The sequence below is a fragment of the Theropithecus gelada genome, chromosome 20 (genome assembly GCF_003255815.1).
Source record: "Theropithecus gelada isolate Dixy chromosome 20, Tgel_1.0, whole genome shotgun sequence".
NCBI classification, from domain to species: Eukaryota; Metazoa; Chordata; class Mammalia; order Primates; family Cercopithecidae; genus Theropithecus; species Theropithecus gelada.
Genome location: NC_037688.1, coordinates 11,321,982 through 11,348,984, shown reverse-complemented (window position 1 = coordinate 11,348,984; position 27,003 = coordinate 11,321,982). Strand labels below are relative to the sequence as shown.

Here is a 27,003-nt window from a genome sequence, read left to right as displayed (position 1 = left end):
GCATTGACGTAGATCTTGGCCTTCTAGTTCCATTTTGTCTCTGTTGTTTTGTTACAAAGTAACAAGTTCTACATACTGTGGCTCCTACAGGTAGGCTTTATTTGCATCTATGTACACACACACACACACACACACATACACAGTATTTTTATAAATATAAAATACATAAAATACTCCAATTTATAGTTATCTGGAGATTAATTTGATAATCCTTTATGGTTGAAATTCTCTTACCTATTACCCAGCAATTCTGCTCCTAAGGGAATCATGCGTGTATACAAGAAAACATAAAAGGATATTCAATGCAACATTGTTTGTAATAGCAAAAAAAATTGTAAACAATGTAATTGTTCATCAGCAGGTAAATAAATGTACTGTAGATTATATATGCAATATAAATAGGATTCTATACAACAGTTAATATGAATAAGTTGGATTTGAAAAATAAATATGAATAAATCTCAAAAATATAGTACTGAGTATAAAAAAACAAATTGCAGAATGATTAGTAAGAGTGTGATACCACTAATATAAAACGAAAAAACAGAAAACAATACTGTATGTTGTTTATAGATATACACATATGTAGTAGGAAATATAAAGGCATGTTTGGGAATGATACAACCAACTTCAAGATAGTGGTAACCGTGGGGAAATGAGGAAGGGAGGGGAAGCGATTTGGCAGCTGGTAGCTTTACCTGTATCTGAAATATTTTATTTCTTCAACAACAATAAAAAGACTTAAATCAGTTATAGAAAAATGGTAACATCTGTTTGAGATGGCTGACTACTTGAATATGCCAAATTATTTTCTCTACTTTCTCATGTTTGAAATGTTTTATAATAAAAAGTTAAAGAAATGCCTATTCATTGCAGAAACTTGGAATGCAATTAAGCTCACCCGTAATCTCACCATAACTAGATTTAAATATAACTGACTGAAACAAGTTGCAAGACCTTTATCATAGGCCATTCTCAATTATGCAGTACTGTTTTTAAGGGTTGTCAGGTTGAATTAGTTTTCAGAAGCCCAACAATTCAACTCCAGGGTGGCTGCTGTGAGGGCTGAAACCAGAGGAAGAATTCCGCACAATCCTGTGAAGTAGGACGTGAAAATTTTAAGCATGCCGATAATAAGCCTAAGTAAACACTTAGATCACATAGAAAAATATGATCCAAAATATGAATTATCATCAGTCAGGAAGCAATAGTGGAATTGAGCCAAAATCACAAGAGCTATAATTTATTTTTTTAGAGTAATATAAGCTGTCATCACATTTCTAGATCATTTAATCACATAATATATAGTGTCCATCTATACAGACAACTAAAAATAAGTTGCATGCAGTTCTTATTTGAATGACTTCTGTTCACCACAATAAAAATTTTTTTTTTTTTTTTTCCCAAGAGACATGGTCTCGCTCTGTCACCCAGGGTGGAGTGCAGTAGCGCAGTCTCGGCTCACAGAAACCTCTGCCTCCCATGTTCAAGAGATTCTCGTGCCTCAGCCTCCGAGTAGCTGGGATTACAGGCACACACCACCACACCTGACTAATTTTTGTATTTTTAGTAGAGATGGAGTTTCACCATGTTGGCCAGGCTGGTCTTAAACTCATGGGCTCGAGTGATCCACTTGCCTCGGCCTCCCAAAATGTTGGGATTACAAGCGTGAGCCACCACAGCCAGCGCACAATCAAAATTTACAAATGTTCTTTTTACATGCTGATACTGACATCTTGCTGACTGACGATGCTAATAGGGTAATTGGTGAACAAGAAAAAGAGAACTGAGAAGAAGCATCTTACCTGGTAACAAAAGTTCATACATGTAGAGGGGAAACAAAACAGGAAAAGTCTAAAGCCTATGCTGTCTGGCCAATTTCCTGTATCAAAGGATGCTGATAGCCTGCAGAGGAATGACCCGTTATGTTGCTCTAGTAATTCTGAACAAGCATTATTATTCATCTCTTTAAAAGCCTTTGCTTCAATTACTGTCATTTGAATCAGTATATTATTTAGGACCTCTTCCAATTCACCTGAGTGAAACTTTTCCCCATTTTCTTATGATGAAAAATTTCAAACATGCAGAAAAGTAGAAATAATAGTACCCTACCACTTAGATTCAACAATATTCAGCTGTCTTGCGATAGTCTTATTTCATTAAAATCTAGGAGAGCAAGAGTTCTACATATTTGTCAGCAGTTAATAATAACCACTCCCCAAAACATAGAGGCACATAATATCCTTCTTTTTTTAGGTGGAGTCTCACTCTGTCGCCCAGGCTGGAGTGCAGTGGCACGATCTCAGCTCACTGCAACATCCACCTCCCAGGTTCAAGTGATTCTCCTGCCTCAGCCTCCCAAGTACCAGGCACGTGCCCCCATGCCCAGCTGATTTTTTGTATTTTTAATAGAGACGAGGTTTCACCGTGTTAGCCAGGATGGTCTTAATGTCCTGACTTCGTGATCTGCCTGCCTTGGCCTCCCAAAGTGCTGGGACTATAGGCATGAGCCACCGCGCCCAGACGTAATAAATATTTTTTAAATGAGAAGGCAATAATACCTGCAGCTTCACATAGTTCTGGCAATAAATAAAATATATTCTAGGCTGGGCACTGTGACTCACACCTGTGATCCTGGCACTTTGAGTGGTCCAGGTGGGAGGATTGCTTCAGGCCAGGAGTTTGAGACCAGTCCAGACAACGTAGTGAAACCCCATCTCTACAAAAAAAAAAAATTAAAAATGATCTGGGTATGTTGACTTGCTCCTCTAGTCCCAGCTACTCAGGGGGCTGAGATGGGAGGATCACTCGAGCTTGGGAGATTGAGATTGCAGTGAGTCGTCATCTTGCCTCTGAACTTCAGCCTGGACAACAAAGCAAGACCCTGAAGAAAAATAAAAGATATTCTGAATATATAAAAGATATATAGTCTCCACTATTTCATTAAATATTTATTGAGAGCCTATGTTGGGGAGGATGTGAAGTAGCAAAAAATGAGTAAGATATTGGTCCTGCCCTCCTGAAACCCAGAGTCTATAGAGAGAGGCAGATATGTGAACGGTTCCATGTAGTACAATGTGATGGAGAAGGGCAGTGAGGGCCCAGAGGAGGAAACAACCAACTCGTTCCTGGAGATCAGTATTACTGCCATAAAGGAGAGGATGTGTGGTTCAGGGCCTCACAGGAGTAGAATTTTGATGGAAAAGATTTCACACAATAAATAACAGATGCAAAAACTGAGCAATATAAAATAGCACACCGCAAGTTTAAAGGAGTGGCTAGAGTGTAAGGCAATAGGAAGATTTTTCAGACGGAAAGATGATATTTGATTGGTTCTGCTACAATAAGGAGAATGGTTGGGACTGCAGACCAGAGATTAGAGATGAGTGCCTCACCTCTCTCTGTCATGAGAGTAGATCCACTTGTTTATTGTGTACTACATAATGCAGTGAGCAATCTAATAGTCCCTACCGTCACTGAGCTTACAGTCTCATAACGCTCATCAATCGGCTACCAGTTCGCTCTCAAATCTCTTATGTCAGATCCTTCTATTTTCTCCCTCCTTGTTCTGTCAGATTTCTACCTTCTAATAACTAGGAAGCTATTGTATTAGTTACCCCCATGGGAACTTAGCATGTTCTCTTGAGATAAAAAATAGAAAAGAAACAGTATCTTATTTTTCTTTATATCCCCAACAGTTAAAACAATGTCTGAAATATCATATGCTTTCAACAATTCAGTAAATCATTGACTTTTTTTTTTTTTTTTTTTTTGAGACAGGGTCTCACTCTGTGACCCAGGCTAGAGTGCATAGAGTACAGTGGCTCGATCATGGCTCACTACAGCCTCAACCTCTCAGGCTCAAGCAATCCTCCCACCTCAGCCTCCCAGGTAGCTGGGACCACAGGCACATGCCACTCCAAGGCCTGGCCTGTGTGTGTGTGTGTGTGTGTGTGTGTGTGTGTGTGTGGTTTTTGTTTTGTTTTTTGGAGAGACGTGTTTTTGATGTATTGCTCAGGCTGGTTTCCAACTCCTGGGCTCCTGGGCTGAAACGATCTGCCCCCCTCGGCCTCCCAAAATGCTGGGATTTATAAGCATGAGCCACTGCACCTGGCCAATTGTGGAGATATTTAGAAAGTATAATGAGCAGGAATGGGTGATCTTTAGGATATAGTGGGTGTGAGAAAAATGGAAAGGCAAGGATGCTGCTATGTCTCCTGGTTGTAGGGGACTAGGTGGATGGTGATGTCATCAGTTGAGGTAGGAAATAACACAGGATGAATAGGATTGGGGGAGAGGAGCGAGAATGAGTTCATTTCTGACATGTTGAGATAAAGTTTTCTTTTTTTTTTTTTTTTTTTTTTTTTTGAGACAGAGTCTCGCACTGTCGCCCAGGCTGGAGTGCAGTGGCGCAATCTCAGCTCACGGCAACTTCTACCTCCTGGGTTCCAGCGATTCTCCTGCCTCAGCCTCCCAAGTAGCTGGGACTACAGGCACCCACCACCACTCCCAGCTAATTTTTTGTAATTTTAGTAGAAACGGGGTTTCACTATGTTGGCCAGGCTGGTCTCAAAACTCCTGACCTCGTGATCTGCCTGCCTCAGCCTCCCAAAGTGCTGGGATTACAGGCATGAGACACTGCGCCTGGCCAGTCTTCAGATCTTTATACAAAATCTGGTTGAACTTTTTAATCAGAGGGGCTTGAACACAACTAGAATTGTTCCAGTGCTGAAAAATAAATTGTCTAGCTTCGTTTGTCAAAATTTATGTTTGGAAAAATTCTTTATTTAGCGCTTACTTTCTCAGGTAAAAGCTGCTTAAAATTTACCCCTTTTTGGATTTATTCCAAGTTGATTCATGTAGCATTAAATGAATGAAGAAACAGTAACTGATCATTTCTGCCAGGTGTATTGGTCAGAGAATTAAAAAGGACATTTGATCGAAGTAATGGCAGTAATGTAGAGACACACAAATAAATATAAAAAATTGACCAGACATAAGATGGACATCATGAAAAGAATTTTAAAGTTCTTGACTTTTTTGATAATACAGTGAGTTTTCTTTTTTGTTGTTTTGGTGTTTGGGGTTTTGTTATTTTGTTTTTGTGTTTTGGCTGGGATCCAAGTGAATACTTTTATCTAGGATTGTATTTTAAACTTCAAAGAGTTGCATGTAGTCTTATTTGACAGCCTAAATTGGTTCTTACAATAATGCAAGTTTTCATATGGGGATTGTATAGCTAATATATTATTAATAAAATAACCACTTAGATAAATTTGATTCCCCTGCTATTTACAAGTTCGTTTACTTCTTTATTAGGTTCTGTGATAAACAATTTTAAATTCCTATTTTCACAGAGTAGAAATAAGTATGTATACCACTTTTTTCTTTTTGTAGCTAGTTTTCTTTAATTCTTTTGTGCAGAAACATAAATGTTTTATAAGATGTTATTGCTATAATAATTCTAAGTTTGTCAAATTCCAACTTATGTAGAAGAATTAACTATACAGTATGCTGCACTTAGACCAGAATTATAAAATATATGTATTACAGTATTTTCACAACCATAATACATTTTAAGAAAAAATATATCATTTAAAATATTTTCTTTACCATGTAGTCTTCAACGAGCAGAGAAGGGGTTTTCTGAAGTGAGATTAGACAATAGAGCCAACTTCATTTTTTATGCACGTGAACGGAGAGGGCTTGAGGTTATTAGTTGAAACCGAGTAACCTTTCCAGGCTTTCATCTCTTTCTTTTCAAATTTGAATATGAAAAGCATATTCAAGTCAAAGACCATCACTTTAATGACATTTGGCAGTCATTTGATTTATTAGGTTTTAGAAAAAATTTTCCTTTAAATATTTCATCATACTATGCTAATCCTAGTAATATTGCCAGCTGCAGCCTTGTACCTGTATTAGTGGAGACAGAATGGTGTGGAATTTTCTCTGTCATCCTAGTAAAATTTCCATGAATCTACTGAATAATAAAATAACCTTATTGAAATATTCAGATTTGGGTTTTTAGTTAAAGTGTCTTAGAATACATAATAAAAGAAAATGTCTTTTGAAAGAAGGGGGTAAAATTACTTCATCAAATATTGAGGGGGTTTGACAGCAATGGAAATTGTTCTTTATGGTAATATTTTTACAATAGGATACTTATACTTTTCAATTTGATTAATTATATGCTTTGAAATATCTAAGTAACCACTATGGTGAATTTACACACTGATTTACATTTAACAATGAATTCCTAAAAGCTGGTCATAAAACAGGTCTTATTTTCAGGTTTTTCTAATTGTTATGTGAAGTTATATAATTTATAGCATGTCTCTAAATTTAGTAAAATAGGATTTTGATACTAAAAGACAAACTTTAAATTATAAAAAACAGATTTAACTGAGGAGTTATCTTGGAGTGTGATACAATTTCTAATCCTAGTCTATTAATTATTTGAAATCATTAGTCAAGGAAACATTTGTAATTCCCATGTTAATGTCTATGACACCAAAATCTATTAAGCAAGGATTAAAGTGAAAATTAAATAAACACCATTTTAGTTGTTAATTTTGTAAAAATAAAATTAAAAATAAATTGTGAGAAAATGTTCAAGTTGACATAAAATTGTTTCTTTTGCTTGAAAATGTATTATTTACTGAACAAAATATATTATGACAGAATATGAGAGAATGAACTGTAGTTTCTGCTCTAGTTAATATTGATTCATATAGCTACACGTATTAGCATAATACCTATAAAGTGTTCAACAGGCTTTGATCTCTGAATAACTGAAACTTTCTCAGGTACTGTAGATTAAGTAAAAGCAGTGATAAACACGTACTTCATTACATAGTTTGAAACAAGGACAACTTGTCATTCTGAAAGCAATCGGAGATGAAGATCTCATAATCTTCACTCCTGATAGACTACTAGTGGGGTATTTATAGCCTCAAATGTAAATCAGGAGACTATTGCCATGACACTGTTAACTTCAAACCCTGGGGCATTAGAATCTCATTCTCGCTCTCTGTCGTGAATAATCTATCATGTGTAACATACAGTAGTGTACATTGCATTCAAGAAAAGAAGCCCATTGGCCTTCGTGTTTTATTTAAAATTGATGGTGGAAAGTAATAGTGGATCTTTTTGTTCAATTATTTTATTTCTTTGTTTTATTTTGTTTTTGCTCTTTAAACAGCCATCAGAAAAAATTCGGATTGACATCATAGCTCTAAGCCTTAATGATTCTCAAGTAACCATGGATGACACTATCCAACGGCTGTTCGTTGAGTGTCGATTCTACAGTCTTCCTGCTGAAGAGACACCCGTGTCGCTTCCAAAACCCAAGAGTGGGCAGTGGGTCTACTATAACCATAGCAATGGTATGTATGATTCATTTGTAATACAGACTTTTATGTTTGTCTTTTTTATTTATGAAAGAAACAGAAAGAACAGAGAGAAAGTTTATTTCTCTAATGTTCACATAAATTCATGGAAGTCTTGTCAGAATTGATTAATAAAAGTCAAACCAGTAGCATAAAGATTAAGAAAATAAAGTTGGGCCAGGCACAGTGGCTCACACCTGTAATCCTAGCACTTTGGAAGACCAAGACAGGTGGATCGCTTGAGCTCTGGAGTTCCAGACCAGCCTGGACTACATGGCGAAACCTCGTCTCTACAAAAAAAAAAAAATACAAAAAAATACAAAAATTAGCCGGGCATGGTGTTGCACGCCTATAGTCCCAGCTACTCAGGAAGCTGAGGCAGGAGGATTGCTTGAGCCTGGGAGGGTGAGCCTGCAGTGAGCTAAGATCTTGCCACTGCATTCTTGCTTGAGTGACAAAGTGAGACCCTGTCTCAAAAAAGAAAGGAAAAGAAAGTTGAGGTAATACCAAAGTTAAGAGAAAACAAAACAATGTGAAAAAATATTTCTAAGATGGTCCTGCTATGTAACAGTTCAATAGAAAAATGTCAGCTGGGTCTATAATTAGGAATTTAATTTAAATATATGATATTTCAAAGAAATATCTTTCAAAGAAGTAGTTTTTTAATCATATGATTCAAAGCTTTCAATGTCCTATTTTTTGTCTACCTTTCTGATCAATGTCATCACATGGATGTTTTTACAATACATGTGTATATCTCTCTCAGTGTCTAGATGTTCAAGATTTTAATTGAGTGAAGCGTAAATTCTTACTACACCTTTCATCATATAGCACACACATCCATTCATAGCAGCAGGCAGGTTTTCTGTCTTAGGGCTTGATCTAGCAACCAATTGACATGTAAGTTTACCACACCAGCACAGACCCGACAGGTACCCTATAAATTCTGAGATCAATCAACTTTATTGTGTGATTGTTAGTATATAATTGGAGAGAAATAAAAAATAATATCAGGCTACCATGACCCTAAGCTAAAACAGCTTAGTATGTTCTCCTAGAGCTCTACATTAAAACAAACCATAAAAATGGAGTGTCGTGCTATTTTTAGCAAAATAGGCCATCTCATGCTAGTTCATCATTATTTTTTCCTTACTAATCTTAGAAATTGCATTTTAATCAACAGTATAACCATGCTGTTGTATCAGCAGGATTACAAATGCTCATGATTACCTTTTTTTCCCCCCATCTGGCATTTTTAGAAATATGTTCATTCCTCAAAACAGTAGTCTTAAGTATCCAGAGATGTGGCCTAGTGGTCTAGTCCTCCCTGTATCCCCAATTTTTACTATTATGTGAACTAAGGCAAGATGTTTAAATTTCATGATTCCTTGGTTTCTTATTTGAAAAGTAAGGTGCTTTCTAAGATCCACTCCAGCTTAAATTCTACAATAACAGGTGTGTTAAGAAATCACATGTGAAATAAGTGGTGTGGACAGGACAAGAATCTGATTCCTCCTTCATTTCATGCACTTAATATAAAGAAAACATTTCCAAAAGTATTTTCTCAGGCTTCCTGGAAATCCTCAATTGCAGAGTACCAGAAAAGAAAACCATATCAAAATATTATTAATAATGAAAGAACTGTTCAGTCAACTAGTTTTAAGAAAGATACCCCAAGAAAAATGACAAACTCTTTGGCTTTTGTATTATTCTTTGTAAAGGTCAGCAGTAGAATACTTGGTTGGACTGGCAACAAAATTGTTTTTTAGAAATTAATTGTGTATTGAGAAACTTGGCCATGTCAAGGAATAGATGTTTTCATTTGCTTGAAGAGCAATACAGATCTTTCTTTAGATCAAACTGTGATATATGCTTAAATGGCCCAAATTTTTTACATTCTCACATGGTTACCTCTAGGTCTGTTTGAGGTCTGAGGCTTTTGCCCAGGTTGGAGTGTAGTGGTACCATCTTGGCTTACTGCAACCTCCACTTCCTGGGTTTAAGCGATCCTTTCACCTCAGCCCCCCAAGTAGCTGGGATTAGAGGGACACGCAGTCACACCCAGCTAATTTTTGTATTTTTGGTAGAGACGAGATTTCGCCATGTTGCCGAGGCTGGTCTCAAACTCCTGACCTCAAGTGATCCACCTGCCTCAGCTTCCCAAAGTGCTGGTATTACAGGTGTGAGCCACCATGCCCAGCCTGTTGGTGCATTTTGGTTTGTTTTTTCCCTTTACTGCAGGGTATTTTATTGTCTAATTGGTATGTTAACAGTTACTTATGTTTCTAATGAATTAATCGTTTGATAGCAGCAAGGAAACCAGTAATCTGTTAGAAATGAATTCAGTAAAAGTGTTTACTATACCTTTTTTTGGTTTCTTTTCCTATCTAATGAGATTTGACTGTGTAGAATTTTCAAGATTAATTGAAAATAATTTTAAGGATATTTTTCTGGGAGGAGGGGAAAGGAATGTACTCCGTGCTTAGAAGCAAACTAATGCTGTTTTATATCTGTTATATCTGAAAAAATGAGCTCCTAGGTCATCAGCAAATTTGAGAAATAATTAATATTAAGCTTGTTGAATGTTTTATTTTTCATTTAAGTATGACATAATGAAGATGTTTATTTTCAAATTATTATATTTGCATCTCCATTGCAGGGGGATCTCCTTGAGTCTTTGGTTAATAAGTAACTATCTCATGTAATTATTGTAATGATTTACCATTCACTTGTTACCTGATACAGAAGGTCAATGTAATGTAGACTTAGATCTTCCAAATCTCATTAAATATTAATGAAAGTAATTTTATTTCCAAACTTTTTAATTCAAATGGATAATTTAGAGGACAATTAGTACATGCTATCTTCTGTTTGAACACCATGCAGTAGAGAGGTTAGCTGAACCTAGCAATGATTTTACCCTACATTGTGACTTGAATCTGTACAAAAGAGACTTGTATGTTCAGGCCCAAATTAAGTACATAAAATGAGAGATGTAGACTAATGATCCCCTAGATTATTCATAATTGAATTCAGCCTTTATTAAGAGGTATTAAAACCAGTGTAACCTACACACAAAGAAAACATATATCTCCTGGCTGGGCATGGTGGTTCACATCTGTAATGCCAGCACTTTGGGAGGCTGAGGTGGGCGGATCACGAGGTTGGGAGTTCGAGACCAGCCTGGCCAACATGGTGAAACCCCGCCTCTACTAAAAATACAAAAATTGGCCTGGCACAGTGGCTGACACCTGTAATCCCAGCACTTTGGGAGGCCGAGGCGGGCAGATCACGAGTTTGAGACCAGCCTGTCCAACATGGTGAAACTCTGTCTCTACTAAAAATACAAAACTTAGATGGGCATGGCGGCAGTCGCCTGTAATCCCAGCTACTCAGGAGGCTGAGGCAGGAGAATCGCTTGAACCCAGGAGGCGGAGGTTGCAGTGAGCCAAGGTTGTGCCATTGCACTCCATCCTGAGTGACAGAGAGACTGTATCTCAAAAAAAAATATATATATATATATATAGATCTCTCTCTTAGGAATACCAACACTGAAAAACTAAAATTGAATTTACTTGCCAGACAGTGGTATCAAGAACAAAACATTTGTATTTTATTGGGCCTGAAAATTTTGCTCAGAGAATGCTGAGAAAGCAAGAAAATAGTTTGGGAAAAAATAAGATTAATGGTAGGTCTGAAGAATGTTGTCTGGGCCAAATAAAGCCTACAATGGAATTGACAGTGGGAAGAAAAAGATTAATGAAATCACCCAACGTTTTTATGAGACTTATACAGGTCTGGACCCTTAGCCTCTGAACAGTCTGTCTTTTGGAACAGTCTGTCTTTTGGAACAATTGAAGTTTAATTCAAAAGATGAAGATGATGTAAAACATCAGATTTTGTGACTAATAGGAGGAGAAATTTGACAAAGATAAGGATGATAGGGATGATAACTCTTTAATACAAACATTATCTGAGATTCAAGGTTATCAACTCCTTATAATTAAGCCATCTGCATTTCCTCTGCCATATGACATTGATAACAGAATATAAGGATTTATCCAGCTTGCAGAAGTAAAGGATATGTTTTTAACGGTAGTTGACTGAAGATCAACTAAAGTATTTGGACTACTAGTTTGTATCCTTTTTGAGACATATGCTTTCAGTAAGTTTATGTCAAAATCATACAAGTCCTAAACAAATGTGATTTCTGAGGGGAATGAAAGGTAAATACCTTAACTTTTGGAGAGTTCTGATACTTCTAATAATCACCAGAGTCACTTTTTATAGGATGTATTTCAGGTTTTGAAATTGTAAGTTTTTTTTAACCATCTAGGATTTTAGAATACCAGATGAACCATGGTTAGTCATAGGATATCATGACATAATCAGAGGCGGCCAAAGTGTTCCTGTTTCCCACAGTATTCAACCCAAAAGTGTTCACTATCTCCTGATCCCATTTAAAAATTTGGCAAATGAATATTGGGCCAAACAATGGTTCTCAATGTGTAGAACCCTCACCACCAGCAGCAACAGAAGCTGGAAATGTGTTAGAATTGCAAATTCTTAGGCCCTCATCCAGACCTACTGAACCAGAAACTCTGGGAATACAACTCAATAATCTGCATTTTAACAGGCCCTTTAAGGGGTTGTGATATACAATGAAGACTGAGAACCGTTGGGCTAGATAAAGATGCCCAATCTAGGCCTTGTTTGTGGAAGCAGGAGAGTTCCAACTTGGTACACTTTTGGAGAACTAAGCTTATTGGTAAGTAGCTGGAGTATTTTCAAAAAGAATATTTTGAAAGTTTTCTGCCAAGAAATATGATTTGACACACCTAGACTAGGTATATCTAAGCAATATTCCTTTATGAAACAAAAGAAAATGAAGTGACTTCCCTTGATACTGTTATGAAACATTCTCTTACCCTCTAGCCTTGTGTTAACAAAATGACCAGAGCTTAAACAGGAAAACTTTGGCTGCACATGGAAGGAGGAGAGGTTATGTAGCATGGAGGTTAAGAGAGCAGACTCTTGAGGCTAATATTGCTGGATTCAAATTCTGGCTCTGCCGCATTCTAACTAGGTGGTCTTGGACAAACTCCTAACCTTCTCTGGATCCATTTAATCATCTGTAAAATGTGGGTCGGGTTCTTAACCTACATGATGACAATAAAAGTATTGAGTGTAGTACCTAGCACATAAATATTACCCAGTAAATAGTGGCAGTCATTTTTATCTTTATTAAGAGAATAGGAAATATAGTATGCTGGCCAACTGGATAAAGCAGAAGCATAGGGAATCCCCAATGACACCACTTTTTAAAACCAATTTCAATGGTAAGGATGTTTTAAAAAGAAAAATTAGGCCAGTCATGGTGGCTTAGACCTGTAATTCCAGCACTTTGAGAAGCCAAGACTGTAAGATCACTTGAGGCCAGGAGTTCAAGATCAGCCTGGGCAACACAGGGAGACTCCATCTCTACAAAAAACAAAAATTAGGTGGGCATGGTGATGTGCACCTGTAGTCCCAGCTACCGGGAGGAGGCTAAGAGCTAAGGTGGGAGGTTCAGTTGAGCCCAGGAGTTCGAGGCTGCAGTGAGCTATGATCACACCACTGCACTCCAGCCTGGGTAACAGAGCAAGACCTCCATCTCTAAGAAAAAAAAAAGTAAATTTAGAATGACCCATATGGTCTAGCAATTTCACCTCTAGTTATATACCAAAAAGAATTGAAATCAAGAACTCAGATACTTGTATGCCCGTGTTTAGAGCAGCATTATCCATAATAGTCAAAGGTGGAAACAATCCAGATGTGTGTCACAGGGTAAGTGGATAAACAAAATGTGGTATATACATATGATGAAATATTGTACAGCCTTAAGAAGAAATGAAATTTGACATATGCTACAAGATGTATGAACCTTGAGAACACCAAAGCTAAATGAAATAAACTGGACACAAAAGGACAAATACTGTATGATTCCTCTTACATGACATACCTTGGGTGGTCAGATTCATACAGACAAAAAGTGGTTACCACGGGCTGGGAGGAGGGAAGAATGGAAAATTATTGATTAATGAGTATAGAGTTTTGGTTTGGGAAGATGAAGAAGTTCTGGAAATGGATAATGGTGACGGTTGTATCACAATGTGTAGGTACTTAATGCCACTAAACTGAATACTTAACTGTTAATTTAAGATGGTAAATTTTATGTTATGCATATTTTGCCACAATAAAAAAAGTTTTAAGCCATTGAAATTTATCACATCTGGTCTAGGTTTAATTGGAAGACCCTTTATTTGAATGCTGGCATTTTAAATTCAGTCTTTTTTATTTAACCACTGAGATTACCCTTGTCTTCAAACAATGGAAGCCAGTATGACATAAAAGCTTTACAACTCTGAAGTCAAAAACAGTATGGTGTACCATATCTTGAATTGGTAATTAACAGCAAAAAAAAAAAAATCCCATTTGGAAAAAAAGTTCCCCTTTAGCATTGTGTAACTAGCAGCTTCTAAAAAACAAAGTACTATCTTCCAGTGATCTGTTAGCATGACTTTTTGGCATTGAGAAATAAAACAAAATACTCTGAACCTTTGAATCTGTATTGATTTCTATAAACTTCAGTAACTTATATAACTAGCCACATTTACTAATATGATACCATGCAAAGAGCAGTAAGCTAGGAGCTCGTGTTTGACTTTGGCTATCCAGAGTTGATTATTAACTTGGTTATTATGTCTTGGATGATTCTTCTCTGAAACCACTAACCCATCCCTATACCTGTACCTTTATGTCTCTCCCACTATGTGCCTACTCAGTGCCTTTGGCCCTCAGTTAATATTTGCTCAACTGAGCCAAACAAATGAGTTGATAGCATCATAATTTGGAATTGAACTAAAATTGTTCAGGGAAACATTTTCAACATAAAAGTTGTTTGTTCCTGGCACAGCCTAAGGAGAACTGGCTTTAGAATTATCATGATATCTTTCACCCTTTGTGTGCTTTTGACCAGGGATAATCTCTAAGTTGAGATCTGGTCACAGGGGAGCCTTTACATCCAAAATGGCATATGAAAAGGAAATGCCTTCAGAAGCTAATGCATGGTTGAAAGGCTGCCGAACTGAGAAAAGATAATCAGGAGGAAAATTGTAGTGTTCGCACATTGAGATGCCATTTTCCCAAAGTGCAGACGCTTACTTACAATGTCAAGAGTTTACCATCTTCTTTCTGTTGAGACTTGAGGTCAGTTATCTAATCTCATGCTTCAGCCAAGTGAAGTCTGGCCACATTCCTCGAAGCCAGCATGTGCCTTTAAAACCAAAAACCTTACACCCTAAAAAGCCTTTCTCTCCCTGCACCTTTCTCTCCCATACCCCTAACCAGCAGGCGTCAGCCTGTGGATTTCCTCAACCCAATGCACTAGACGCCTCTTTTATTGCATGTTGTGGCAGGAGAGAAGGATTAAATTACTGAGGCTGTCAGGAAGGACAAGCACTCTGCCATACATTATCATTATCACTTGCTTCTTGGGTGAAAGAAAATGCAGTAAATCCCTCAAATACAAAGCAATAAAGACCATTGGCTTTTACTGTCATGACTGCCAGTGCCATTAACAGGCAGTGACAGTGATGTGGCACTCTCAGATGTTGCTTGTATCTTTTCTGACAGTGTGCACATAAACCTGCCAGTGACATGACATTAGATCACATGACTGTTCAGATTTGATTCTGGTTTCTGGAGCTGTTTTCTTTTCCCAGGCATACAAGTGAGGTGGCATGACTTGTGTCTTTAAAAACAGGTATTTTTAAAAATACAGAATGGTACTAATATAGCCTATTCCTGAGTGACTTCCTTTTTGGAATTTTTTTTCTTTTGGTATAGAGATCTACGTGGATAAAGAAAACAACCAAGCAAAGAGAGACATCTTAAAAGCTATACTACAAAAACAAGAGATGCCTAATAGAAGGTACATTTTGGCAGTCCAAATTATCTAATGGTTTACATAAAGTAGATCTCTGTAGCAGGATGTGGTTAAAATAAAAGGCACAAGATAAGGAAGCAGAACACTGGGGTTCTGTGACTCACTCTGTGTCCTTGAATGAGTTCAGGATCTCTGTAGATCGCCTTCTTCCTAGAAATGTAATGGCCCTTCCTACTATACAAAATAATTGTAACGATCCTATAGGACTTTGAACACCAAACACTGGGCAACATGTATAAAGTATCCTGTTGCCACTCCTGTAGTTGTAAAGACTAACAGGTTGAAAGGTGGGTGCACTCTGGAGTCACATGCCTTGGGTATAAATTCTTGTCTTACTGCTTTCTAGCTGACTGACCTCAGACAAGTTACCTAACCTTCTTGCACCTCTCTCTCTTCAACGTTAAAATGGAGATGATAACACCATAGAGGGTTGGTGTGAGGATTAAATGAGATATATATGTAACACAGATAGTATAGTACCTGACACGTAGCACACAGTGAGTGTTAATTGCAATCATTGTAAGTAGTGACATTAATATTATTGTTTGTAATGGCTCATCAGCCTTTCAGACTAATTTGTATCTTACTATCACTGTTTAATAAGCCATCATTTCATTATTATTTTTTGAAGGCATTTTTTTCTAATTTAAATAAGATACCTTGCAATTCTGGTTCAGTAGAAAAAATATATGTATATAATTTTCAGAAGAAAAAAAAACTGATCTTAAAAAGTTAGTGCTTCTGTGTGAGCTTCTGCCGCAGAGTTTGAGGAGTTACCCCTGTGCTGCTTGTTAACCGCAAGCTGATTTCTCCAGTGCCCCTTGCTGGCCCTCCTCCCTCGGCCTGAGTACACCTCTTCTGTCTCCATTGCCCACTTCTTGCCTTATGACCTACTGATGACACAGCCTATCACTGCCTCAAAAACAGCACTGACTCTGCCGCCTTGGGACACTCAAGTTCTTTCCTTTCCAGAGGGCCATAAAGTTAAAGACATGTTTTTCAAAAGAGCTTCCAAACTAGCATTTTATCTTCTATTTGAAGAAGAGAGACTGGAATTCTTAGCTCTTGGGATCTGATAATATAGCTTTATCTCTATTCTTTCACTAGCTCCTGAAATACATCATTTCTTTGGATCTCAGTTTTTATTTCTGAAGGAAAGGTAAAATCCTGTTAAGCCTGAGGCTCTACTTTTTCCAGGATGGTAATCACTCTGGTTTGACTTGCTTCAGCTTCTTTCAGGGCCCCCTTCAAAACCACCAGTCCCCCAGGGTCACCCCAGGTCATGAGTGATGAGGGAATAAACAGCGGTGGCCATGGCATCTGCTTCCCTATGGTCAGCGAGCTGCACCATGGCTGTCTAGGATGGAGCTCAGTTCCCATGGACAAGTCCTGGGCTGCGATTCAATAGCCTATTCAGTCTTCTTTGTCTGCCTCTGTGTTCGCTTTGTTTCTGAAATGTGAGATCATATTGTAACGTATTGGGAGACAATTTTTTTTACCCCAAAAGTGTTTATTTTAAAAATTTAAAAGCAAGTTCTGCTTTCATGTTAGACCTGCCTTTCCTCAGAGGACCCACTTATTTGTACCAGAATAGATTAAGAAATTTAAAAAGGCCAGGTGCGGTGGCTCATACCTCTAATCCTAGCACTTTGGGAAGCCAAGGCAAAAGGATCCCTGGCACCCAGAAGTTAGAGACTGGCCTGAGCAACATAGTGAGACCCCCTATCTCTACTAAAAATATTTTTTAAAAATTAGCCAGGCATGGTGGCATGCACCTGTAATCCCAGCTACTGTGAAGGTTGAGGAGAAAGGACCACTTGAGCCCAGGAGTTCAAGCTTGCAGTGAGCAATGGTTGCGCCACAGTACTCCAGCCTGGGTGACAGAGCAAGACCCTGTGTCAAAGAGAAAAGTCCACAGTAACTGTAATGACTCCCACTCTCCCATGGTTGTTTCTGTCAACACCCGCCAAAGAAACAAATGTTCATGTCATTTTTTAGAAAGATAGAGAGGTGTTGCAGGTGCCAAGTGATTGGCTCAGGGCTTCCAACCATGGATGAGTGTTTGAGTGCTGGCCATGCACTCCTCGAACCACCATGGGAGAGGATGGCCCCATTTACTGCTCTCCCTCAACAGTATCATTTTCCTAAGGGAAATAGGCATTTACATGTATGTTTTTCCACAGCCAAAAGCCAATTGTTATTCCAGCAAACGTTCTCACCTTTTTTAAATATTCAGAGGTCACATTATTTAAAGTAGCTCCTAGTTTATGAGAATTCACTTTCTCAGACAGCAACCCTGTTGAATATTGGTGATAACCTACAAAGCGACGGTTGGAGAAGTTTGACGTATCTTCCCCGACATGTCTAAAGTTATAGACATTGTATAATAAATTATATATAGTACCTTTGCATGCCACCCCATGCTGTATCTGCAAATATACATGTGTCACTTTAAAAGGGAGGTAATATATTGAAATGTGCCTTCAAACAGTATTTATTTGAAGTCATAGTTTAACACTGACTTAAGGTCCCTTTTTGGTTTCAGTTTTTTCTTGTTAACAGTGTTCTGTTGAACAGATCCACCCCTGAGGAAGACAGACTATGATAATAAATAGACAGATAAACTAATTACATTTGCAGTAAGACTAAGAGAAAACCAAACAAGTTAAATGCCAAAATAGAAAATAACAGTGAAAGCTGAATCAAATTCAGTGAATCCTCAGCATTGAATCTGAGGAGGTGACACGTAAGCCAGTTCATGAAGGATGAGAGGACTCAGTCAAGTCACAAAAAGCTCAGAGAATATCGTTTCGGGCAGAGGGAACTCCAGGCATGAAGGAGTATAGAGAGATGTGTTCCAGGACCAGGCAGAGGTGGTTAGCAAGTCTGGTCTCACTGAGAAGTAGAGTGGCAGGAGAAAGAGGTGGGAAGAGGAGGCAGAAGTAGCTCAGGTAGCACTTCCTGTGTTTCCTTCCACCTGAGTGCTTGACATCTGCCCCCTGTGTTGATCCAGGTCCTCAGACTAGACTGTAAGCGTTCTTCCAGACATGGAACAAAGTTTTGCCTTTTTGTTTTGGCAGTGTTGGAAGTAAGATGTAAGATTCTGTGTGTGTCTATTCGTTATTTTTTAAAAATTAGTTTTAATTCTTAAATGATTTTAGTGTACTTTTCCTCCCTTTTCAGCTTAACTTTCTGGTTTCTTAATTTTGTTTTTGACATCTTATTTTTCTCTACATAGAATTTAAAGCCAGAAATACTGCATTTTTAAATTTCTAGTTCTTTCTCTGGCATTTAGAAGGCTTTCTTTTGCCACAGAATTCTCATATATTCAGTGGAGGTAATTGTCTGCATTTGTAAAGTGATACAGACATGATCCTTAGATATGAGACACTGTATAAAGATAACACTTAACATTATTATTACAGTCTGCATAGCCTCAGTCTTTTCTGTAAGTCTTGTGTTATAATATGTGCATTATATATTACTTTTAATTCCTCCTTTTCCAAGCAGTTTTAATTCTTCCTCTTTTCCTAATTCATTTTAGGAAAACTTATTTCATCATCATTCATCTTACTTAATTGGATGATATAATCAATGTATAATTTGGGAATCTAAAATTTCAATTGAAACAAGCTTTTCCAATGCCACGTTTTTCTCTCTCCTTAGAAATGTAGAAGCATAAGCAGCTCTATCTATATTAAAAATACTACTAAAAAAAAGAGCAAACATTTACTCAGTGCTTACTGTGTTCCAGGCAACAGTTCACTTGTATCATCTCATTTGATCCTCACAAGAGCCCTGTAAGATAGGTATAATTATCTCCATTCCACTGGTAAGGAAACTGAGATGAGAGAGGTTAAGTAATATGGCTAAGGTCACACAGCTAAGCAGTAGGAAAGCAGGAATTTGAGCCCAGAATGGATGCCTTTAACCACTCCATCTTAATCCCTCTGTCTTATACATGTTATAAAAATTCCTTTGTACCACATTGAAGGCCAAGATCTGTACTCTCTATAATTATTTTGTGAGTAGGTGTTAACTGTGATTTTGACCTAAAGGATTTCTGTTTTCTAATAAAAACTTATTGCAGGCCAGGTGCGGTGACTCACGCCTGTAATCCCATTACTTTGGGAGGCCAAGGTGGGCAGATCACCTGAAATCAGGAGTTGGAGACCAGCCTGGCCAACATATAGTGAAACTTCATCTCTACTAAAAATACAAAAATTAACCAGATGTGGTGGTGGGCACCTGTAATCCCAGCTACTAGGGAGGCTGAGGCAGGAGAATCGCTTGAACCCAAGAGGCAGAGGTTGCAGTGAGCCGAGATTGCATCACTGCACTCCAGCCTGGGTGACAGAGTGAGACTCTGTCTCAAAAAAAAAAAAACACAAAAAACAAAAAAATTCTTATTGCTAGCTAAAAACAGAGACTTAGTAAAGGAATTCAATGTAAAATACTTACTTTCAGCAAGTTGGTTAAATGTATTGTCATGTTTACCTATAAGCGTTTGGAAAGGATTTTATTTGTGTTTTTCAAGGCATGATTTCTCAGAGATGTAGATTTTTATGTTTCTTGTTTTGTTTCTGATTTGGGATGGATACTTTTTGAAAAGTTTAAAATGGTAAAGTTTACAAGCATCTATGGTTTAAGCTATGCTGCCAAGACATATCAAAAGAATACTTAACTGTAAATTCCTGTCATTTGGTCAATCCAAGTGCATTTGGCCTCCGCAAAAGCCACTAATTCAAATCAGTTCCATCAGAATCCTACAATTATATGTCTTAAAGTAAAATAAAACTTGGATGCTATGATTGTAAGTTAAAGATTGCTGAAGTAATACAAACATTTGATATAACTGTTGGGCAGAGTTACAACATTTATCTAACATGATTCAAATGTTACCCTGGGAGCATGATCTCTGCGTTTTGTAGAATACATACAGTTTTGTTAAAGTCCTTAGTAGCAACTCCAGAGTTGTGTGTTTCTATAGGAAATGTTACGTTTCTATGGAAAATGCTGACCATTGAACCTCCATGGTCTTTATTCACTTCATCCTTTTAGCCTTAAAAGTAGAGGTGTCAAAATACAATCAGATAGTATGTAAAAGAGTGAACATCTGGTCCTTCTCTTTGCCTAGTAGTTTTCTCAGATTATAGAGATAAATGTTAATCAGTGCTTAGAAAGTGGATTAGTGTTCATTTGAAGGTTGGGTGTTTCATAACAATTCTAATAGTTCATATAATAACTTATCTAACCTAGTGTACCTTTCTTTTTATTGGAATAATTGGAAACTTTAACATTTTATACCTAGTGATAACACCCCATTTGGGAGTTTTGTCTTGTGGTGATTTCTTCTCACTTGGTGATGACTTTCTCTGATCTCTACCTTACCAGCATTCGCTTCACCGTGGTCAGTGACCCTCCAGAGGATGAGCAGGACCTGGAGTGTGAGGACATTGGCGTGGCTCACATTGACCTTGCCAACATGTTTCAGGAAGGGAGGGACCTCATTGAGCAAAACATCGATGGTATGGGTGAAAATGTTACTCAGTTTGTGCAACCAACAATTGCTGAACTCCAAACTCTTTATTGAAACCTTCTTTTTGCTGGCTCCAAGTGTGCTGAGTCACACGTTACTTGAATCCTTTACAACTCAAGTTGACGCCTTATTGAAGCTAAAGTGTCTTCCAATATCCTTTTCCTGCCTTCCCCACCTGCTTTCCTTTGAATGAACAGAAATTGTAAAATAATTAATTTAGCTTCACAAGGAATTATTCATTTTTTAGTATTGGGTGAAGGTGTGAGAAAAAGTTGGCCATTGTTTGTTTGTTTGTTTGTTTTCTGAGACAGAGTTGTGCTCTGTCACCCAAGTTGGAGTACAATCGGCTCACTGCAGCCTCAACTTCCTAGACTTAAGCAATTCTCCCACCTCAACCTCCCAGGTACCTGGGACTACATGCGTGCATCACCACACCCAGCTAAATTTTTTGGTATTTTGTATAGAGACAGGGTTTCATCATGTTGCCCAGGCTGGTCTCGAACTCCTTGGTTCAAGTGATCTGCCCACCTCAGCCTCCCAAAATGCCAGGACTACAGGCGTGAGCCACTAAGCCTGGCCAGATGTTTTTCCAAGGTTGTTTATGGAAGCCACATTTCAGTTAAGACTTAACCTTAAGCATGTTATTCTGTTAATGTTTATGGAAGCCTTATTTCTACTAAGGTACTTAACCTTAAACATGTTATTCTGTTAATGTTTATGGAAGCCTTATTTCTACTAAGGTACTTAACCTTAAGCATGTTATTCTGAGTGATCCTGATAGTGTCTTTCTCAAGGCTTCTCTTTAATTCAGTGTTGCAATGTAGTGATACAGTCACAGCAAGGAAGTAGTTTTGATCCCTTACTTCCCACCAGGAATTTGTGAGGAGTAATGACATTTGATCTGTTCCTGACAAATGTGCTGTCCTGGATTTTTACCTCACTAGTTGTGATTCCCAACAATGCTTAATTTCTATTCTCTATTCTTCTGTTTCTAGAACATGCTAAATTGTTTTATTAATGAGACTTTTTAAAATCATAATCAGAGATGGCCTAGGCTTTATGTAGTAAATAGAGAAATAAAGCTGATTCCTAGTCCCGTTTGTTGAGTTAGCAGAGCCATCTCTGGAAAAATGTGCATGACTTGTTTACATATTCACTTGTGCATTCAACAAACACCGAAGTGAGCACCTCTTAAGAGCCAGGCATTCTGCTTATGCTGTAGTTCAGCCCTGGTTCATTGTCAAGCTGCTTGTCCTAGGTGTGTGTCAAGTGCTCAAAAGTCAGGCTCAAGCCAAATAATTAACCAAAGTAGACCAAATAACCAAATTAGAAACTTCTTATGGGAAATCTTTATAAACTGTACATTTCTAACCACATGGCAGTTGGTCCCAACTTTGGCACAGAGAAAAAGATGAGAGGATTGAAATATTCACCTGAACCCTATTAAAGACTACCAGGACCAAGAAAGTCTGACAAAAATACCACAATTATCTCTACTTTATATTCTTGGCATTTTTTCCAGACAGTTGTTTAGCAACCCATCTTCTTCTGTGAGATCACATATGACCCACTGATCTGACACGGCCAGCTATTGTGGCCATGTTTTGGGAAAGAGCCAGAAGATTAGGCATAGGTGAGGTTGGGATTTTACTGCTTTGTTCTGTGGCAAGCATAGAAGTGAAAAGTCCCAAAGCAGAGATGACAGCTCCAGAGAATGAACTGGGGACCACTCGTGCCATTTTGACTTCACCAATGCTCAGTTTCTGCACCTAACTCTTTATGTATCAAGTTTTAAGGCTTTCTAATAAATTTTCTTGGAATAAAAAAAAACACACACACATATATTAAAGTTCAAGGAAAACCACAAGGAATTATAAACTGGAAACTAAGCCAGTGTGGTAGCTCACACCTGTAATCCCAGCACTTTGGGAGACCAAGGCAGGTGGATTGCTTGAGCTCAGGAGTTTTAAGACCAACCTGGGCAACATGGCGAAACCCCATCTCTACAAAAAAATGTAAAAGTTAGCTGGGCATGATGGCGCCCAACTGTAGTCCCAGCTACTCAGGAGGCTAAGGTGGGTGGTTGGCTTGACCCTTGGAGGCAGAGGTTTCAGTGATCTGAGATCACACCACTGTACTTCAGCCTGGGTGACAGAGCCAGACACTGTCAAAAAAAAAAAAAAAAAAGGAAACTATATAAAGACCCATAAGTGATAAGTGCTATCAAACTTAGAAAGTCCAGGTTTCTGGCCTTGAGTCACTAGCCATTATCGTTGTCCACAAGGGATGGAGTCTCAGGGGTTTAATCAGCATCCCATCTGGCTCCCACCACAGAGCCCAGAGAATGCCCTTGGCTCCAGTCAAATAGTCCACCTTCCGGACTGGGTGCAGTGGCTCAGGTCTCTAATCCTAACACTTGGGGAGTCCACAGTGTGGGGATCACTTGAGCCCAAGTCTACCTTTGGGACACCTCTGAAAGGAGTGGCCCCCTTCCAAGAAAATCCCACGTATACTCAAACCCACAAACCTTAAGATTCTTGGGTCTGCCATTTTAATCTTTTCTAATTCCACATAAAATCTATTTTAAATGGAATGTTTTCCTCAGAAAGATAAATAACTAATTCAAGCTATGATCATGTAATATCTATACAGCATTTGCCATTCTGAAACACTGTATAGATTATCATAAATTCCCTTTAGACTTACTGCTTACTAGCTTAAAAATACTTTTTTTTTTTTTTTTTTTTGAGAAGGAGTCTCGCTCTTGTTGCCTAGGCTGGAATACAGTGGCATGATCTCGGCTCACCGCAACCTCCACCGCCTGGGTTCAAGCGGTTCTCCTGCCTCAGCCTCCTGAGTAACTGGGACTACAGGCATGCGCCACCATGCCCAGCTTTTTTTTTTTTTTTTTTGGTAGAGACGGGGTTTCTCCATGTTGATCAGGCTAGTCTCAAACTCCCAACCTCAGGTGATCCCCCCACCTCGGCCTCCCAAAGTGCTGGGATTACAGGCATGAGCTACCACACCCAGCCACTAGCTTAAAAATTCTGATTGCAATGTGAGGGTCATTATCCTAGAGGCTTTCACTAGGTAAACTTCAGGATTAACTCATTAGTTTTAGCTCCACGAGCAATATGTCCAGGTCCATGCAGTACGTCTCAAATGCTCATCTCCATGCACACGTGACAAGGTTTATTCTTTAAATACCCAAGATGCCAGTGAACTTTGGACTTCTGTAGAACTATTTTCATCTTTTCAACTACTGTTTCTGTCTGCGAGCCTTTCCAAAGAAAAATCTGTTGAACAATATTAACGCATTCCTGCTCTTTTCTCCCTAGTTTTTGATGCACGAGCAGATGGTAAAGGTATTGGCAAGCTCAGGGTAACAGTCGAAGCTCTCCATGCCCTCCGGTCTGTCTACGAGCAATACAGAGATGACTTGGAGGCTTGAAAGCAACTGCTCCAGAAGCATCTCCTACTCCTGAGTAAATGCTCACATGAAAGCTCCTACATGAGATTTTTGTAACTACTCTGGTGTATATAATCTACATAATTCATGGGAAGCTGGGAGTGGGGAGACCTGGGTTTGAAGTGTTGAAGTTTTGTATACTTTTTCGTTTGTTTATTTCTCTACTCCCTCCTTCTCATAACTGCCAACCCTCAGGACTTAAGTTCTCCATAATGGGCAGTACCTTCTCAATAATGTATACCTACATGATAGCATGAGAAAGTCTATTTGCATTTGCAACATTTTCTTAGGAAGAACTGAAATGTAATTCCCATTTTTATTTTTAATAAGCAAAAGCATAAATCTTAGAAAACCTATGAAAAAGAAATACTTTTATGTTATCCCTAATTGTCCCACTAAATGGAATGCCTATGATTAGCCTCATTAAGAGTTTTATACTGTGAAGATTTTATTAGAAGCAATATATGAAAATTACTTGGATTAATGTGTTAATCTTCCTCTTTAAAATGCTAATATCCATTTTATGCACATTAAAGCTCAGTATGCATTTTCTTTGATGCATGCAGTTTCTATCAATTAAATATAAAGAATGAAACTTAGTACCAACTTATTCAATGACTACAAGTTTTTTGTTTTTCTTTCGTAAAAGTTCATTCTATTTGTATTATTTTCATGTATTTGTAATGGTGATATGAGATCCAAGGCTGTATATATAAAAAGGAGATAGGTATATAGATAGATGTGAAATTTACACGTTGAAAACAGCATATAACATAGAAAGAAATTATGAAAAGTATAACTCAAATTCTGATATGCTTAGTTAGACGTGAAAGGAGTATCTTTTTATCATTATTTAAATTTACATCAAGCCAGTACAGTGCCGAGGTGTATCTGGGTAACCAGATCCTCGAAAAGCAGCTCCGAAAGTTAATTTTCTAGCTTTTACCCAATCTCACTGAAGGATTTAATTGATATTTTTAATGGAGCTGTGAATCAATGCTGCAAAGGAATTGTCTCTAGAGGTCTAGGATATAATGCATTTCATTTTTTAATTTACTTTTTTATTTGTCATTTTCTTCAAAGGATTTTTATAGGCTGTGGGTTTTCACTGTTTGCAAACAGGCTATGTTCCTTCTTAAGCATATGTAAAGTATTCAGGGAGATAAGTAATTTATTAAAATCTACCTAATTTGCCGTGATATATTAAATCTCTGCTTCAGTGATCACAGACCATTTCATTTAGAGAATTAGGCATTCCCTCTTTGTGTGATTAAAGCTCTGGAAAATGAGTTCTTTGCTCCTATTTGTGAACATTCAAAGCCTGCTAATGGCAAGAAGATGGAATAGATTATGAGACAATTCATTACAGTTCAATAGAAAAAAAAAGCAGCTATAATGCAAAAATGCAAGTATGAATATCTGCATATAGTTTGAACCATCTGTGCTCTAATGGCTTCAATAATGACTCTCGTCTTTAGGAGGCTTTGAAATGACATCCGTACAATATTAATTTGTTGATGTACATTGTGGGACCAGTAGAGTATGATCTGACCACAGAAATCTATAAATTCTGTCTATACCACTGGGCCTGTCTGTCCTGGGGCCTGCCATCTCCGAGAAGAATCTTGCTCTCATCCAACTCGGCAAATCTTCATAATAACTCATTCCTCTGGAACCTTCTAGAGACCACAAACATCTGCAGACTAAACCTCTCCAATCCTAGTAAACAACCACATGTTTGTTGTCACTTAGGCTGGCTCTGAGCTCATTTTTTTGGCCCCTCTTTCTAGCTTTCTTTGGCTTTATGCAGTTACAGTGTCATTAAGGCCCATAATATTCCCTGCAGTAATTTAAAACAGCCAGATTATACCCTGGGATTAACTGAGTGGTTTTTGAGACATTTATTGTGGTATTCTCCCAGGAGGTTTGTATTATTGTTGTAAAATGTTACATCCCAAACTAAATAACCCTTCTGCAGGGAGAAGAACCAGATTGCACTGACTTCTTAGGATCATTCAGTGGAAAGGAAAAGTGTTTCTTAGAAAACTTCTGGGACCCAGTCACCTGTACGGAATGCATATCTTAGACAAGATTAGAGAAGCAGCCATGTTTCTGTCACATTGTTTACTGTCGTATTAAAGATTTCTAGTTTTAAAATATTCAAACTATTGCGAATTTTCACAACACTCATTTTCATAGCTAATTGCTGCTGACACATTTTGAAGTGGCGAGGTAGTATTAAATGCTGTCGTGTGGATACTTCAGTTGGGTTTCATAATCTGTTTGAGAATTGTGTTTGTTTTATCTTGTGGTAACCTGAGGCCATTGAAAAGCTTACCACCTTTTGGGTTTTCTCTTGGTGAGCCAAACTGGATCCACTGAAGAGGGCTTGGCGTCAGGGGCCACCACAGTGGCCTTACCACACAGATACCAGCTTAAGGTGTTACTGGTGTGAATGTACAGTTCTTGGTGTAACTGGAGCAGTGCACTCAGCACTTTTTTGGGTTGTAATGCTTTTAGTTTGGAAATATAAATAGAGATGTGATGTGGTATGTGGGAGAGTGTATTTTACATGTTTTTTTGCCTACTGTAGTAGAAATGTCAAATTCCCAGCCAC

General features: G+C 38.0%; 1 protein-coding gene across 2 annotated transcripts in view; it reads left to right on the top strand.

The window, feature by feature from the left end:
• The window catches only part of RPGRIP1L (RPGRIP1 like), a 99,823-nt gene extending 73,278 nt beyond the window's left edge, over nucleotides 1-26,545 (top strand). For both annotated transcript variants that reach the window (XM_025369988.1, XM_025369987.1), the window contains 4 exons: nucleotides 7,205-7,388; nucleotides 15,279-15,363; nucleotides 20,773-20,906; nucleotides 24,256-26,545. In XM_025369988.1, coding sequence (XP_025225773.1) covers nucleotides 7,205-7,388; nucleotides 15,279-15,363; nucleotides 20,773-20,906; nucleotides 24,256-24,368 — 516 coding nt within the window. In that variant the 3' untranslated portion in view covers nucleotides 24,369-26,545. The remainder of the gene's footprint in view (nucleotides 1-7,204; nucleotides 7,389-15,278; nucleotides 15,364-20,772; nucleotides 20,907-24,255) is intronic.
• The last annotated feature ends 458 nt before the right edge of the window (nucleotides 26,546-27,003 follow it).